The following is an 18,929-nucleotide window of genomic DNA, read 5'->3' as shown; positions in this document are numbered from 1 at the left end:
GCGCCCTGTCTTATCTGATTTTAACTGAGTATTTTGTATATCTTTTTTTTATCTTCCCTTAAAATATCAATAATCCTACTTTTTAATCTTTTTTTGAGGGGTGGCCAACTAAAGTAAGTTTGTAGTATATATATATATATATATATATATATATATATATATATATAACCAATTCAAGACCACTTTCAAATAACACAATACCACTTCCCAGGTAGTGGAAGTACCTTATTTACAGAGTATTTCCAATTCTCCTTCCCATCCCTTATAACATTCCTGCCATTTGTTTTACTTATCCATAAGCTAACATCATTGAATGTGTTGTTATTATTTTGAGCAAATTATTACCTGCTAGATCAATTAACAATAAGAGAAATACCCCAATTTAACCCTCAAGTTGAGAAGCATGAAAACTTTTACTAAAAAAAAAAAAACAAGAATAAAAGAAATAAGCTATTTTATTTTACCTTCATTTTTTTCCTTCTCTAAACCTTCTTGAAGATCTAAGTATCTTAAATATAGCATTTTCCTTCTCTCTGAAGAACTTTTAACATTTCTTGCAAGACAGTTCTATTGTTGACATGTTCCCTCAACTTTTTGTCTGAAAGCCTATATTTATTTGCTGGGTGTGGAATTCTAGGTTGGGGGTACTTTTAACACTTTATTTCATTCCACTCTCTTCTTGTCTCACATGAGATCTAAAGAGATGTCTGATATAACTCTTATTTTGTTCCTTTATATGTAAGGCATTTTTCCCTCTGGCTTTGTTCAGGAATTTTCCTTGATTTTTCTGCAGTTTATTTATTTTTTTAAAGATTTTATTTATTTATTTATTTTGACAGAGAGAGAGTGAGAGAGGGAACACAAGCAGGGGGAGTGGGAGAGGCAGAAGCAGGCTTCCCACGGAGCCCGAAGCCCAATGCAAGGCTCTATGCCAGGACCCTGGGATCCTGACCCGAGCCAAAGGCAGGTGCCCAGTAGCTGAGCCACCTAGGCGCCCATACTTTCTGCAGTTTAAATATGAGATTACTAGGTATAGATTTTTGAGTATCTAGCTTTGTACTCTCTGAGCTTCCTCAACCTATGGTTTGATGCCTTTCATTAATTTGGGGGAAATTATCTTGTCACTATTACTTTAAATACTTCCTCTTCCTTTCTTCCTGCCTGTTCATTTCCCTCTTTACCTTCTGGTATTTCTATTATACATCTATTCCTCCTTTTATAATTGACCGCTGGTTCTGGGATGTTCTGCTTCTTTTTTTTTTTTCCTTTTATTTTAGTTTTGAAAGTTACTATTGGTATATGTTTAATCTTCACTTCAACCATGCCCAGTCTATTGATGAGCCCATCAAAGGTGTTCTTTATTTTGTTATGGTATTTTGGCTTTCTGCCATTTCCTTTTGAGTTTTTCTTACAGTTGCCATTTCTTTGCTAACATTGTATCTGTCTGATTCTCTGCTAACATCGTCCATATCTGTTCTTTCATGTTGTCCACTTTTTGCATTACATGTGACATATTAGTCTTGGTTGATTGATATTCCCAGTCTGATAATTTTAACCTCTCTGCCATTTCTGTGTCTGGTTCTGATGCTTGTGGTGTCTTTTAGTATGACTTCTACTTTTTTTGCTGTTTTTTTTTATTGTGTTTACTTTTTGTTTGAAAGCCACACATATGTACTAGGTAAAAGAAACTGAGGTAAACAGGTCTTTAAATAAGATTTTATGTTATCAGGCATTTGGCTGTATTTACTGTTTGCTGTAGTTGTCAGTGTTGGAAACTAAACTTTCCCCAGTGTCCTTGGTTTTGTCTGGCCTGTTTTCTTTAGATTTCCCTAGATACTTCTTTTTTTGTTCTTTAATCTAACAATTTATTTAACAAATTCTCTAGTGTAAAGGACTATAAGTAAATTATCTTCACTTTCTGCCTGTTTTTTTTTGTTTTTTGAAATACAGTTGACATACAATGTTACATTAGTTTCAAGTGTACAGCATAGTGATTCAACAATTCTCTACATTACACAATACTTATTACCACAATAAGTATAGTTACCATCTGTCATCATACAAAGTTATTAAGTGTTATTGACTGTATTCCTTATGCTATACTTTTCATCCATCTGACTTATTTATTTTAAATATTGTCTGAGATGCACAGTTCTTTCAGTTGTATTCCCATATCATAAGAAATCTTACTGACATAGTGGTAAGGTGTTGGAAGATTTGGAAGTACTCTGTACTACTATGATTTGGCCTGTTTTTTAGTAACCCTGTGCCCCTGAGCTTTGCCCTTCACAAGTGCTTCCCAGTTTTTTGTTTTCCCCTTTAGGTGAGAAAGGAAGGCTGGAGGGTGCTGGACTTCTGTCTTTGCCTTCTCCGAGCTTGGTCAGGCTCTGGTACAATAGCTTCTCTTAAGAACAGTCTTTAAGAACAGAATGTTTTGGCCATATTTTTTTTTAAGGCTTACTTATTTATTTGTCAGAGAGCGAGAGAGCACAAGCAGGAGGAGCGGCAGTCGGAGGGAGAAGCAAGGCTCCCCACTGAGCCTCCCGGCCTGATGCCGGACTCAATCTCAGGACCCTGGGATCATGACCTGAGCTGAAGGGCAGACACTTAACTCTGAACCACCCAGGCGTCCCTTCTGGGAATATTTAAAAGTGGCTGTTCTTTCCCTTTTCCTACTGGGAGGATGAAGGGATTTTTCTCCAGTCACTGTGAGAACCTGATAAGGCTTTTGGTAATAAAACTCAAAGTGTGGGAATCTTCCCCAAGACTGGGCCTCTTTGGAATTTTTAACTCTCAAACTTGTCCCCACTGAGATTCCAGCTTCCAGCAATTCGTCAAGTTCAGGTCCTGCTACCCTACTTCTGGTTCCCACAGAGTTTTCCTCTCCTATGTTTCTACCCTGGTAAATTGTGCTTATTTGTATCCATCTGTGTATCTCTCCAGTCTTTACAACCTCTCTTCTCTGATGAATCTAAGGGGAGTTGGCTTTCAGGTGGTTCAGGTTTTTGTTTTGTTTTTTTCCTTCTTGATATGTGGGCAGGAGAGATAACTTCCAAGCCTTTACATGCCTAAATGGATTACCTTCATTTTCTAAAGTTGACAGTCTTTTTTTCTTTCATCACTTTCAATCTGTTACCAACTGCCTTGTGCCCTACATTGCTTCTAATCAGAAGTCAGCTATTTATCTTACTGTAGTTTCCATGTAAGTAATTAGTAATTTCATCTTGCTGCTTTCATGATTTTCAGTTTTTCTGTTTTTCAACATTATAATATAATGTATCTGCTATGGATCTCCTTATGGTTTATTCCTGCTTGGACCTCTTGAGCTTCCCAGATGTGTAGATAAATATTTTTCATTAAATTTAGAAGTTTTCACCATTATTGCATTAAATATTTCTTCTCTTTTGCTCTTGTCTTTTTATGGTACTCCCAGTATATGTGTATTGGTGCCCTTAATGATGTCTAACATTTCTCTGAAGCTGTTTTCATTTTCCTTCATTCTGTTTTTCTGTGCTTTGAGATTACATATTATCTTTTGATCTGTCTTCAAGTTCACTGATTATTCTTCTAATTCAAATCTACTTTGTGTTCTTTTATTTTAGTTTTGTAATCCTCAACTCTAGAATTCCATTTGGTTCTTCTTAATAATTTCTGTCTCCTTGTAGATATTTTCTACTTAATGAGCCATTGACATCATAATTTCATTTTTTTATTTCTGGTCATGGCATGCCATATTATATTCCTTTGTTATAAGAAACTTAATTCCTTTTTTTTTTTTTTTGGTGCACATGTCCTCCTTGCTGTGCATATTTAAAGTTACTTCAAGTTCATCTTTGCTTCTTTTTCAGGCTCCTATACTTTCATACCAAGATGTCTGCATTCAGGCATTTTTTAAATTTCAGTTTTTTCATTTGAGGGTGGGGTCATCTATATCATACAGAAATTCCTTATATTTTGGTCAACTAATGATATCATTTCTTGGTTTCTACTGTGTTTACTGGATTTTTCTGAAAATGTGTTATAGTAGTAAAATACACATAACATAAAGTTTACCATTTTAAGTGTTCATTGGCATTAAGTACATTCACAATGTTGTATAACCATTACCATTACCTATTTTCACATCTTTCATTACCTTAACAGAAACTCTGTAGCCATTAAATAATAACTCCTCATTCCCCTTCCCCTCAGACCCTGGTAACCTCTAATCTACTCTCTGTGTCTGCAAATTTGTCTACCCTAGGATACCTCATATAAATAGGGTAATTCTGTATTTGCCCTGACACTGTTTTGCTTAGCTTAATGTCTTCAAGGTTCATCCATGTCATAGCATGTTTTAGAACTTAATTCCTTTATATGGCTGAATAACAGTCCATTCTATTTATATTCCACATTGTTTATCCACTCATCAGTTGATGGACACCTGAATTCTCACCACCTTTTTGTCTTTTGTGAATAATACTGCATTTAACATTGCTGCATAAATATATGTTCAAGTCCATACTTTCAGTTCTTTTGGGAAGTATACCTAGGAATAGAATATGTAAACATACGGTAATTGTTTAGCTTTTTGAAAAAAAGAAAGACTTTCCATTGGAGCTGCACCATTTTACATTCCCATCAGTAATGCATAAAGATTCCAATTTCTGCAAATCCTTACCAACATTAGCTATTTTCCTTCTTATTGATAATAGCCACTCTAATAGGTGTGAAGTGGTATCTGTGATTTTGCTTTGCATTTCTCTAATGACTTGTGTTAAGCCTTTTTACATGTACTCTTGGCCATTTCTAATAATAGGTAATTTGTTCATTTTGCAACTAATTTGTTTATTGTTGAGTTGGGGGAGTTTTTATGTATTCTGATTATTTGCAAATATTTTCTTCCATTCTGTAGATAATTGTTTCACTCTCTTGATAGTGTCATTTGATGCATAAAAGATCTTAATTTTTATGAAGTCCAGTTAAACTATTTTCCCCTTTTTGCCCATGCTTTCAATGTCAGGGGCCAAGAAATTGCAAAATCCAATGTTATGAAGATTGTCTCCAATGTTCTCTTCACAGACTTTTATAGTTTTCACTCTTATGTTTGGTTCTTTGATCCATTTTGAGTTAATTTTTGTATGTGGTGTAAGTTTAGGGTCCAATTTGATACTTTTGCATGTGGATATCCAGTTTTCCTTGCAGCATTTATTGGAGACTATTCCTTTCTCCCATTGAATGGTTGGCACTCTTGTTGAAAAATAGTTGACCATATACATTCAAAGGTTTATTTCTGGGTTCTATTCTATTCCATTGGTCTATATATCTGTCTTTATTCCAATACCATTTTTTTTGTTACCATTGCTTTGTACTAAGTTATGAAATCCAGAGATATGAGTCCTTCATATTCTTCATTTTCAAGATTACTGCCTAATAGTGGTCTCTTAATTCCGTATGAATTTTAGGATGTTTTTCTATTTCTATAAAAATGTCACTGGGCTTCTGATAAGGATTGCATTGAATCTATAGATCATTTTGGATAATATTGTCATCTTAGCAATATTAAGTCTTCTAATCCATGAACGCAGGATGTCTTTACATTTATTTAGGTCTTTAAATTCTTTTAGCAATGTTTTGTAATTTTCTGTGTGCACATCTTTCACCTCATTGCTTAAGTTTATTATTATTTTATTCTTTTTGGTGCTACTGCAAATGTAATTATTTTCATAATTTCTTTTTTGAATTATTTACTATTATTATATAGAAATGTAACTGAATTTTGGGGGCAACTGGGTGGCTTAGTCAGTTAAACATCTGTCTTCAGCTCGGGTCATGATCACAGGGTTCCTGAATTGAGCCCCAAATTAGGCTCTTTGCTCAGCTAGGAGTCGGCTTCTCCCTCTCCCTCTGCCTTTCTCCCTGGCTCATTCTCTTTCTCTTTTTGTGTCAAATGAATAAATCAAATCTTTAAAAAAGTAAAAATGCAACTGAATTTTACATGTTGATTTCATATCCTGAAACACTGCTGAATTTGTTAGCTATAACAGATTTTTTTTTTGTACATTCTTTTGGGTTTTCTACACATAAAATAAATCACCTATAAACAGAGATAATTTTCCTTCTTTCTTTTTAATTTAGATGCCTTTTATTGATTTTCTTGCCAACATGACCTGTCTAGAATTTCCAGTACTGTGTTGAATAGAAGTGATAAATGTGGGCATCATTGTCTTTTTCCTGTCTTAGAGGAATTTTCCTGTCTTAGAGGAAAAGCTCTCAGGTTTTGGAATAATTTTATGATTTATGATTTTTTTCTTATTTGGTATGATATTAGCTGTGGATTTTTTTAGCCCAGAGCCGTGGAGGGTAGGATCTGCTAATATTCACTATCTGTCAAATCTACCCAGAATATTTCTACCCTAGGAAGCTGAGAGGATGGGAACTGCCACTCAGTTGTCAAGCCAAATATATCAGCTTTCCCACAATATAGATATGTGACAGAAAGGGGGACTGCACTTTTCACCAACTGTTTTGCCTATTTTGTAGAAGTTAGCATTAGGGAAGTAGATGCTGCCCTTACCCAGGAAAGCAATTCCACTCCAGGGAGCTGGAAGCTATGGGGAACCACCTGCCACACAGCTCCCAAGCTTGTTAAAATAGTTCTTCCACAATGTAGAGCAATGGAGATATGGGTGTATTACCTAGCTTTATTACCAAGGCCTCCCAATGTTCTTAGCTATTGTCCATAACTTTATTGAATAAATACTTGTCAATCTGTTATAATCCCTTTGGTCAATCTCTGGAACATTTGATTGAGTATCCTTGCTAGTACTTGATCAATTTAATAGTTATCTCTACAAGGAAGAAATTTCCCTTAGGTTCTCACATGGCTATTCTGGAAGGGCTCTCACTTTCTCAATGGTATCTTTGACACACAAAAATTTGTAATTTTGACTAGGTCATATTTATCGTTTTTAAATTTTTCTTGCTTGTACTTTTTGCTTCATATCTAAGGGTGCTTTGCCTAACTCAAGATCCCAAAGATTTACTCCTGTTTTCTTATAGTTGTTTTAAAATTTCACCTCTTATGGTTAGGTCTTTGATCCATTTTGAGTTAATTTTCATGCATGCTGTGAGATAGGTATCTGAGTTCATAATTTTTCTTTTGGATATACAATTGTCCCAGCACCATTGTTGCGAATGTTATTCCATGAGTCTTCTGATTCATGAACATAGGATATCTCTCCATATATTTACCTCTTCTTTAATGTATTTTAGCCATTTTTTTAGTTTTAAGTTTACAAGTCTTATACTTCTTTCGTTAAATTTATTTCTAAATATTTTCTCAATTCTATTGTAAATGGTCCGTTACTCTCATTTTCAGATTGTTCATTACTAGTGTATACAAATACAATTGATTTTTTTACAGGTTGAGCCTCATGTTATTTTTCTATCTAATGTAACAAATTTAATGGTTTAAAACAGTTTTCATATTAAGATCTCACAAGGCCAAAGTTAAGGTGATGGCAGGGCTCTCTGTATTCCTTTCTAGAGATTCTGGGAAAGAACTTGCTTCCAAACTCCCTCAGCTTTTTGCATAAATCATGTCCTTATACTTTCCGTGTGGCCTTTCTTGTTATGCCCCAATAATGGGTCCGTGATTAAAGGAGCAAGACTGATACAAAGCGAAGGTCAAGCAAAGCTTTATGCGCTCCAAGCATCAAGAATCTAACCGAACGTTTGGGGACGCACCTCTTACAAGAGAGGGCGACCCCTCCCTGCTTTCCAAACTAACTTTTATAGAGCAAAGGCCTTGTGGTTGGGCCTGGCCACACACAGGTGGCTAATTGAATTACAATTCACCCTACAGTAGCCATAGGAACTAGCCCATCACCTTGGTAGCTAGGAGACAGTATGCGCCCCCACTGATCGGATGTCTCCACCTGGCCTGACCCACCCTTGTATTTGAGCTTTGTTACCTGAGGCTGGTTTCCGGGGCTTGTTTTTTAAGTAGGTTCCCCTGGGGGAAGGGGAGCAGGGACAGTTTAAGGGTTAAACAACAAAGTTATTGTTTAACCTCAATGGAAGCCTCTGGCTAAAATAAAAATATAAAATAGGTCCTTACATCTTTGTCTTAAAGCTAGCAGTGGTGGTTTGAGTTCTTCTCTTGCTTCAGATCCCTCTGACTGTCCTTTTAACTGCCAGAAAAAGTTCTCTACTTTTAAGGGCCCTTGAGATCACATCGGGTCCACCAAAGTAATCTAAAATAATCCCTCTGTTTTAAAGCCAAATAATTAGTACCTTGAGTTACATCTGCAACACCCCTTTGCAACATAATGTAACGTATTCACAGGTGTAACTCCAGGAGGTAAAGATCTTGGGAGCCAGAATTCTACCTACCAAAATCTTGTTTCCTGCAAACTTGCTGACTTATTCTAGTAATGTTTTAGTGGATTTGTAACCTAATAACTAAAGTGAGTTCACTCCTTGGGAAATTATAGATAGAGACTACATCAGGTGGAGTTGTCACACAAAACTTTACTTCAACAAATAAGAAAATCATGGGGAATAACTCCCAAAGCCATGACTCCTGAGTGGGGGTAAATGGATTTCTTTTATTTAGGGACAGGATGAATATTCAGAAAAGTGGGGAGGGATTTGTCTTTGCATGTAGAGGTAAAACGTCATATCCACATATATAGGAAATATGCCTGTAACACATTGTATGTTACGCTGATGAGGTTTGTATTCCTCCTGAGCAGATATTATAATGAGGTAGAAGCTACTGTGGACACTCCATGGTCCATCTCCACAGGTGTGAGTCCGTGGTCAAGCTCAAACTGGTCTAAGCCTGCCTGAGCTCTTCCTGTTTGCCTCTAAAAGGTTAAGGTTTAGCATTCTTGTGAAGAAGGGATAGTCAGTGAGGGTCTTGCTAGTGACAGTTTTAACTTCATTAACCCTATGGATCATGGTTTCAGATTCCTTAGTGTTTTCTCTATGCAAGGTCATGTCTGCAAATGAAGACAGTTTCACTTTTTCATTTCCAATCTGGATGCCTTTTAGTTCTTATTTTTGTCTAATTGCCCTCCCTATTCTTTCTAGTACACTTGAATAAATTTTCTCATACAGTTGAATAAAAGTAGGGGGAGGAGACATTCTTGTCTTTTTCCTGACCTTAAGAGGAAAACAGCCTCTTTTCATTAAGTATATTAGCTGTAGTTTTTTCGTAGATGCCCTTTATCAGGTTGAGGAAGTTCATATTTATTCCTAATTTTTAAGGATTTTTATAATGAATGGATATTGGATTTTATTCAAAGCCTTTTTCAAATCTGTTAAGATGATCATGTCCTTTTTTTGTCCTTTATTCTATTAATATAATGTATTGCAGCAATTTATTTTTGTGTTCCTCAGATAAATTCCGCTTGGTTGATATGATCTTTTTCATATGTTGTTAGATTCAGTTTGCTTGTATTTTGTTGAGTTTGTGTTTATTGTCATGGTATTATTTCTTCTTTAACTTTTTGGTAGAACTCATCTTTGAAACCATCTGGGCCTGACTTTTTCTTTGGGAAAAGATTTATAATTACTAATTCAATGTCTTCGTACCCATCTGATTTTGTTTAGAGATTCTATCAAGTACAGTAACCCCATGGTGCACTCCAACTGGCATTGTTGTCATTCTGACCTACTGTGAATGAACTGAATATAATTGCCATTGATTGTTAACTGACATAGTTCCACAAATGGAATAGTATCTAAGTTGGTGCTTTGGAAACCATTTCAGATACGGGTTTGTAAAGCATTCAATTTTGAGGAGTAGTTTTAAATTTTAACCATGACTTCTTTATCAGAAACCTAATAAAACTCTTCCAAATAAGAGTTGAAAATGCATAGTAGACTTTAACTTAATTTTTTTTGAAGGTTTTGCAAACTTTTCTTCCTCCCTACAACATATATGCACTCCAATAGAGAAATTCAGTCTCTGTCCCCTTGTTTAGGACAGTGCTGCTTCTCATTTACAGTTTTTCCTCTAAATAAAGTTTTCTGATTAGCTGTTTTTAACATGTTCTTGTCAGTGGAAATTCTGATATATGTTGGCTTGCTTTAGTCAACTTGTAGATCTGGAGTGACTACCATATGCCAGGCATTTGTGCTAGGAGCTCTTATAGGAAGACTTTCTGTGAGGATTCAGGTTAACTTGGTATATTGCATGTATATTGAAAAAGTAACCCTATGAAAAGATATGTGAAAGTCAAGATTAGGTCCATTTAAGTGGACTACTAGCTGTATCAGTATTGATTTCATAGTAGTCCAGTAAATGGACTCACAACACAGAACAGTTTGTACATATTTCATTTTGAAAAGTATATATTAAAATCCCATATATACGCATGGGTGTGTGAAGAGGGAGAGAAAGAGATCTTACAATAACAGTATAATAATTGCTCAAGATATTACTCCTCTTTTGGCAGTTTCTGTCAGTTACCTTGCCTTTTTTCTGATTTCTAATGCAAAAACAAGAAGAGAAGATAATTGGATTTTACAAACAAGCAGAAAAATATACACATAGTTTACAAAGTTCTTCAGTTCATCTTGTAACAAAGTCTTGATTCTTCCTCTTAGACCAGAAGATCAATTCAGAAGTTATTAGAATGGGAAAATAACAGATTATATCACAAGGTAAGAAAGTTTAAGCAAATAAGTGCCCCACTTACATATTTGCATTATTAAATTGATAAGATGAGAATTTTTCAGGCCACAAAAGAATGGATTAGAGAATATTCAATTTTAATATATATTCTTTACAAGTTATTTTAAATGCTATTTTATGTGTTTTGTGCTTTTTCCTGGATGGTTCTTGGTGATTTATTCAAATGTTATAGGTAATAATTAATATAAATTGATATCGAAATTCTTAACTGTACTTTCTTAGCTTGCTTTGCACTGGAAGTTGACTAAAAGGAAATGCGAAACTAGCAATATGATGGAGTATGTAAGTATGCAGTTGTTTTTAGTTACTTTTTTTGGATTCCATTCTAAATGTTACATTTTACTGTGCTTATCATTTGTCGGTTCTTCTTTCTACGTTTTTTTCCTCCTCAGCCTAAACTTCTGTCCATTGGAACATAGAGGTTTCCTTCCATCTTCCTTACATTTGTAGCCAACAGAAAATATCTTGAAAGCTAGTAATTACTTAGATCTGAGAAAAATGTCAGCTAGTATGCTGCAATGAAAACATTGCCCAACCTTAATCTTCTTTTCACATAGGTGCAGAATATCACATATGATAATGAGCACAACTGCTGTTGAACAAAATATTTCTAAATGTGATCTTGACAAAACTTGCATAAAATAGGAATTGACTTCTGAATTCATGTTCCTAGCTTTTTGTCTTAGCTAACACTTAATTTTCAATAAAGAAATGATACGCTCTTTTTTTTTTACCAAAAGCTATGCAGTCTTAATCACAAAACACAAATTTACCTATAACCAATGTATAACTTCAGCATCATAAACATTCAAAAGAATATGAAACTTATCTAAACTTCAAATTGCTGACATATATATATATATATATATATATATAATGTAAACATTCCATTTCCGTATCATAAATAAGGATTATTATGCCATTTTCCTCCATTTTGGATAGCTAGGGGGAAAAATGTGCAAATGACCACAAATCTAAAATGCACTATAGATAAAACCTTATATAAAGTATTATAAATTTACACATTAAATTTGTAAATAACATATATATACAACATATATCTAAATATAAGTTAGCATATAAATTTATATAGTTTATAAATATTTTTGGTTTTTATTATTATATTTCCAGTCTTTAATTAAAATGTGTTAATCCATTTGGATGTTTCATTATATTTTACAGACAACTTGTAAAAGATGGTAATAACCAATATCAGCAGCTTTAACTGAAAAATATATAGATGTAATATAGATAAAGGTATTTTTTTCTAATCTGTAAAACACAGTTTTAATCCCTTCTACTTTGTCAAAAAAAAAAAAAAGAAGGTGGGTGAGAGGAAGTATAGATGGATGGAGATAATAATGTAAGACGGTTTGCTTTTCTGCACCTAAACAAATAATTACATGAATTAGGTCATAGAAACTGTCAGTTACAATAAGTAGTTATGTTTGCCAATTTGATTTAATTGCCAATCTAATGATAAGTTATAGTAAATTCTTTTTATAACTGTTTTATATATTTTGCTTACTTTATACTAGAGGACCAAAGTACATCCTGTGAAAAGTGATTATAGACTTTCTGGGTTATATATGTTCTAGCAAATGAAAATTATTTTGTCAATATATTCTGTTTGTTTTTATTTTACAGGTAATACTAATAGAATTCTTACCAAAATATCCCATATTCCGACCTGACTGAGGAATTTTATTCAGTCACTTCTGTGTTACTTGTCATTTCCTACCCTTAGTGCCTTGTAGATGATTTTGGAATGAAGATGGTCTCCTTTGCTGTGTTCAACTTATTCCTTATTTCTTCTTATTATTATTCTTTAGAATATTCTCCTTACTCTTTTATTTGTGTTGGTTTAAGAAGAAAATTTGCACATCCTTTTTTTGTTAATGAAGCTTGTGTTTTGCACTCTATATTTTTAAATAAATACACATACAAAGACGTATATGTATATATATAGTTGCCACTAAAGATAAATCATCAGTGCCGGTGTTTAAAAAACAGAAACAAAAATTTGTTCTGAGCATGCTGCCTTATAATTTTCATACTCACTGTTTCTAAATATGCATCATTTTTCTAGGCTACTTAATGCTCTGTAATCCCTTACTGGACATAAGTAAATAAGCTTTTGGTAGCTTTTAGAAATGGTTTTACTCTTACTTGCTTTTAAAGGACATGCAATTAATAGCACTGGTTTTGTCCTGCACTTTGCTAAATTATCACTTATGTTAGTGGATAAAATATTTAAACTCTTAAAAGACTTGTAAATATTGTCTCTTTGCATAACATAAAATGTGATATGCCATGGTTTACAGAACGTAATATTACTCTTACTGTATTGCCAACAAATCTACATATATTTAAATATGAATGAAGTTCGCAAGCATCCTCTTGAATGCGTAGACTGTTAACATGCTGTTTTATGGCAGAGCCATAATGAGTTTGTTAAAAATTTCAGGTGTAGGGCAGGATTGCCCTTTGTAATGAGTGGATTAAAATTGAAATCATTGTCTGAGATATTCTGCATTGCACCTGAAACCAAGAACCTTAGTTTTTCCATTTAATTCAGTAATTCCCATTTTGTCCTCCACTCCCACTCCCCAAAAAATTCATTTGACATCCAACACATTTCACAGCTTCACTGTCCTTATTTATTGCCTTTTATGTACCCTTTCCCTCACTTGAAAATACACACAATTATGATCTTTAAGGAGTGTTTCAAGATTTCACATTCTTGGGAGGTGCCTAGATCCTCATGTAAGCCACACTAATCCCTTTTGAAGTTCTGATATTCTACTTTGGGAAAGAGAGAGAGCTAATTGAGAAGCTGTACCTAAAGAATATATAGTGGCTGATTCATAAGTGATAAAAATATTCTTTATTTTTTTGAGGATCTTTTTTAAACATTTGGATATTACTAATAAGGAAAGACAAGTACTTAGACAAAAGTATTTTAGTTTATAAATTCACACATGTAGCCTTTTCATTTATATATACCTATTTTTCTTTTCCTCTTCACAAGTAAGATGAATGATAATACCACACTTAATTTGAATTTTTAGCATAAGTATAAAGCTTTATGTTGTGTTATTTCAACTGCAAATGTATGCCTGTATATAGGCATTATTTGTAATTCCTATTGCTAAAAATAAATTAAAAGAATCTGAGACTCAAAAATATCCTATTTGTCATCTTACTCTTAACTAGAGTAAAAAATTTTTAGACATTTATCCCAGTGAAGAAAACAGTCATTTTTTCATACAAAGTCAAGTATTTTAAAGTCACTTTTAAAATTTATGCCTAATTTGAAATCCATAGTCCTAGACCAGTAAAAGAAGAGGAAAAAAAGAAACACTTTTTGATATATGACAATAATTGTTTGCATACTTTTCCAACTCCCTCTGTAGAGTCTCATTACCCCTATACCACCAAGCTACCCGGAATCTCTAACTTTTAATATGTGTGCCTGAAAATACCATTTGTCTGTCTGCTGCAAAATTAAATGTGTATTTTTATAGACAAGGTGGAAACCTCTGAAAATGCATACCAAATGTCTTGTTTTATAGCTAAGGTCAGGGAAAAATTCTGTCTGTGGTTTATGCTCCAGCTAATATCATCAGGTTTATGCTTCAAACTGTGACTGTTTAATACCAAAATTGATTTCCAGAATAATACAAAATTTCTAATTAGCAATGATAGAATAATTTTAAGTGTCAGTCCTTAAAATCTCATTTTTTCTGTATATTTAGAATTTGGTTATCATAACTTTTTCTGCCATGTATAAATCACACTTGTTTTTGCTCAAAGAACAGCAAGAAGTGGTGAATTGTTTCCATGAAACAAATATTGAGACAGAAATAAAGTGCATCTGACGGTGACAGAATATAACTTAAGTTACAGTAGTATTTGTCATTAAAATCATTTGCCAGCATTTGTAAACTTAATTTAAAAACCTACTCTAATTGCTTTTAAATTTGTTTTATTGTTCATTATGCTGGTTGATTCATCTTATTTTCTTGAACTACTCAGATAATACCAAACTTTCTTTTTTCTTTCTTATATGAATGCTTTTTCAAACTATTTTCCTGCGTAAGGGGCTAATTACCGGTTGGGTATTTTGGGAGGACGGTGTTTTCTTTTCAGTGAAATTGGCAGCAGTGAATAATGAAATGACAAAGCACACTGTGTGGTCATAATCCCTCCCCCACTGACCTCTTTTTCTTTTATCCTTAGGGTGAAACATACTTGGTTATTTCTATCAAGTTGTTAGAATATGTTTATGAAAGCTGTTTTTGGTTGAAGAAAGTAATCATGACTTTCTTTTTTACATGATATTCTTTTATGAAACCTGCTGTGGTAGGTTCCAGAGAAAATAACATGTATTTGCCAAAGTATCTAAATCTCACAAAGCTTTAAAGTCACAAGTTAAAACTCTTCCTTCTCTAACGTTTCATTACATATCTCCATCCCCAGTGCCCCCTTTAAAAACCTAAATTATGTATAAAATGAAATTAAGGCCTAACCTTTTTCGACTACATTTTGTTCCCTTCTACCCATGATATTAATTTAAGAACGAGATCTTTGTAGTCAAACATTAGAAGAAGATGGAGAAGTGCCTTGTCTTTTTTGAACAAAGATAACATTTTATGTTGAAGGAAACAAAATGGATGAATTGATAGATCATTAGATTTAAAACTGTCCTTTTCAAGTATAAGAATATTTCATTAGCATATTTCTTCTATTTATTATTCAAAGCCTGTTTCCTAGTTTTCCCCCAATCATATACATTAGTGATAAAGCATTACAGGACAGGACTATCAATCACTTAAAAAACTGGTATAATTCTAATGCTAGTGAATATATAATTTACATGGTTCTGGAAGAACAGTGGTCTTTGATTAAAGCCCTACCAAAATCCACTTAAGTATTTAATGTACATACTATTTATATTATGATCTATAAGCACTAATATGTGATCAATTTATCTGTGTTAACATTTAGCACTCTACCATTTTTAATGAAATTTATTCTTATTTTTTCATAATTTGAATGAAGTTCCATGCTCATAACATTTGTAAGGCTTAGAACAAATAGCATTTTTCCAAATGTATTAAGAGTTTCAAAAATTATTAGCATTTTAATTTTGTTTACACATAAACCACCACTTAAAATCAAACCTCACTACTCGAACATAAAGCCCCAAATAATATTTCATCAGAATTAACTGTGTTGGCTTAGGAGAATATAGAAATTATATACACTTGTTTAACTGGAGCAGTTTCACATATGGAAATATATTTGCTAATTTGGTTATAACATGCCCAAATTCACTGAAGTTAAGTCCCCTTATGCCTATAAAATTCTGCTTTAAAAAATTCATTTTGCAACAATTGTCTGATTGTTTGGATTCCTTTAAGTGGTGAACTATTGGGAAATTTTCCACAGAAAAGGAATAAATTTTATTGATACTACTTGTTCATGTAACATAGAGACTAAAAAAAGAAAGGATATGTATATCTTTATCTTGCCCCAAATTTCTCTCTTTTGATTCTGAGCCAGCTTTTCATTTTCATGATGGCAACCTGAGAATATATTCCATTTTCTGTGAACTTTGTCAGCTTCTTACTATAATGAGGAAAAGACCTAATATTATGGGCTTTGGCCAAGTCACATAAATTACATTTCAGTCTCTTCATCTGTAAAATCATGGGGTTGAACCTAGAGCTGGACAGAAAATTAGAGAAAAACTAATATTCTGTGATTCTAGGAATCCTTAGGAAATTCTTACTCTACAGAGTCCCAGAATGATTTTTCTCAGATCTACTACCCTTGGTGGAAATTCTCACAGTGCCTTGCACACAGTAAATGTTTGATTTGCCAACTGACTCCTAACTGATGTGTGTTTATGTCACCCAGACTAAAGAACCTGATACCTGCTAGACCTCAGCCCCTCTATGGTAATAAAAAGAAATGCAGTTTCCCTAGGAATTAAAGGCTAAGATCTATGGGTTTTGCATATGTGGAATCTGACTATGCATTTGGTATTGAGGCAAGAATTATAACTGTGACAACAGTGGAGATATGGGAGGACCACTTTGACATTGATGTGAAAATTGTTCATATCCTATCCAATATCTGCTTCAGTGTCTTACTAGGTTCCATATCCTCAAAAAGATCTATTGGAACAAATTAATACTAGATAGAAAGAAAAGTGGTATGGAACTCAAACCCAAATCACTTCTGGTTTAATTCTTAGTTCTGCTGCTTAATTCCTCTGTACCTCATGTCCTCATTGTGGAAGTGGGGACAATAATCTGGGCCTACCTCACAGGGGAATTGAGGATTTTTTTTTTCATATATTAATGTGCTTTTCAAGTTCAGTGAAAGATATACTGGATATCATAATTTTGTAATTTCTAAATAGATTCCTTTAAATCTATGTTGTTACGTTTTCTTTCTCAGTCAAACTCTACAGAATGAGTGTTGCAGTTAATCTATTTTGTCAGTAGTAAATTTTGTTATTAATCCCCTATATGTTAACATGAGTAATTGTGTTACATTAATACTTGACTTAGGGAGGAAAAGCAGGTGGATGTAAACCAGTGGTTCCCAACTTGGGACAGAATAAAGATAGCAGGGGGCATCCTTGAACCTTTTTCTTAATATTTCAAAAAATATACTAGAAAGCATACATTTACCCATATTTCTGCCACATAAGCCAATTAAGACATTGATTTTCCATGCATTTTACTTATATTTTTTCAATCCTGCCTAACAACACTGGTTATCACACATCGATCAGAAGTTGCAAATGACAGTTCTGCTTTTGATTAATAAAAGAATGAAAAAGCCTATTATTACATGCAGTTTAGTAAATAAAATTCTTCAAAACATGGGGAGGGAATAATAAAGGGATGCTTATGGTGAAAATGCTGAAAACCACTTTTACAAAGGAGCTAAGATTATTGATTATTTGACCCTCTCCCCAAGTTACTTGCCCAGTCCCTAAATAACAAAATGCTGGATGTGTGTGTGTGTGTGTGTGTGTGTGTGTGTGTGTGTGTGTGTTGATTAGATTGGCCTATATAACTTCAGGTTAGAATTTGCTTTCTGTTCTCTTCTGTTTCAGGATAACTGAGTTAATTTGTGTGTGTGTGTGTGGGTGTGTGTTGATTAGATTGGCCTGTATAACTTCAGATTAGAATTTGCTTTCTGTTCTCTTCTGTTTCAGGATAACTGAGTTAATTTATTTGAGTGTGTATTTGTAAATTATATATACACACATAGGATTGCAAATGTGGAAAGTTTTATATGTTCTAGCATTGGAGTAAATATCAACTTCTGAGTCTCAAAGTAGTTCTGTGTATAAACTCATTATGAGTCTAGGCAATAATTTCTCAAATGTCCCTTTTATTCCTGCTTATTTTGTTGCTTTTATCTTGGCTTAATTTTCTTAATTTTCCATTTTTCTAGTAAGCAAATAGTGTAAAATTATTTTAATGCCTGAACTTTGAACAGATTACAAGTGTTTGAAATTATATAATCTACAAGCTAGTTTGCCTTCCATGACTAACCACATACAAATAATGAATCTCAGCTGCAAAAACAGGAAATGCTGGTAGCTGGAAAATGGGCATTGATCAAAACATCTATTTGAAAAGCCTAGGATTTCTACTTTTTGGCAGAGGATTCCTATTGGGACAGGTTTACCAGAAAAGAATAAAAGTGGATATGTCCATTCAAACCAAGAACATTCGTGCATCTTGTATTGTTACATAGCCCGTGGAATGAATTTATTTTTCTCCCGTGTTTGGGAGTGACTCCCCTGAAAGAACTCAACCTATATACAGCTGTGCCAAAATGAAGGAACCTGCCTTTCTGAAACTTTCACTGCTGCTTCTGTTGTTCACTTGTCAGATAGAAATTTTATTATCTCAGGATGCAAAATTAAAATAAAGTGCAAAACTATGTTAATGAATTCTGTATTTTTTGGTGCCTCTTCCTTTCTTCCTTCACTTCTGTTTTCATCATTCTAAGGTAGTTACCTAAGGCTTCTTTTTAAAAATTATATTTTGCATATTGCTTCTTCTTCGTGCATTTGCTAGTATTATGTCTGATCCTGTAATTCATGCTGTGTTTTAGCTTTAGGGGCCTTTGTGGTGCCCATTGTTTAGTATTTGCCTAAGTAGGAATTTGTTTCTAAACTACTTTGCATGCCTACCTGTGAACTACA

General features: G+C 33.7%; 1 protein-coding gene across 4 annotated transcripts in view; it reads left to right on the top strand.

The window, feature by feature from the left end:
- CHIC1 (cysteine rich hydrophobic domain 1) overlaps positions 1 to 18,674 on the top strand; it is a 74,916-nt gene extending 56,242 nt beyond the window's left edge. For 2 of the 4 annotated variants that reach the window (XM_047716117.1, XM_047716115.1), the window contains 2 exons: positions 10,600 to 10,656; positions 10,910 to 12,328. In XM_047716117.1, coding sequence (XP_047572073.1) covers positions 10,600 to 10,656; positions 10,910 to 11,137 — 285 coding nt within the window. In that variant the 3' untranslated portion in view covers positions 11,138 to 12,328. The other 2 variants (XM_047716116.1, XM_047716118.1) reach the window with 2 other exon arrangements.
- The last annotated feature ends 255 nt before the right edge of the window (positions 18,675 to 18,929 follow it).

This window comes from Lutra lutra, chromosome X (genome assembly GCF_902655055.1).
Source record: "Lutra lutra chromosome X, mLutLut1.2, whole genome shotgun sequence".
NCBI lineage: Eukaryota > Metazoa > Chordata > Mammalia > Carnivora > Mustelidae > Lutra > Lutra lutra.
Note: the sequence above shows the minus strand (reverse complement) of the source record. Positions and strands in the feature narration are given on the sequence as shown.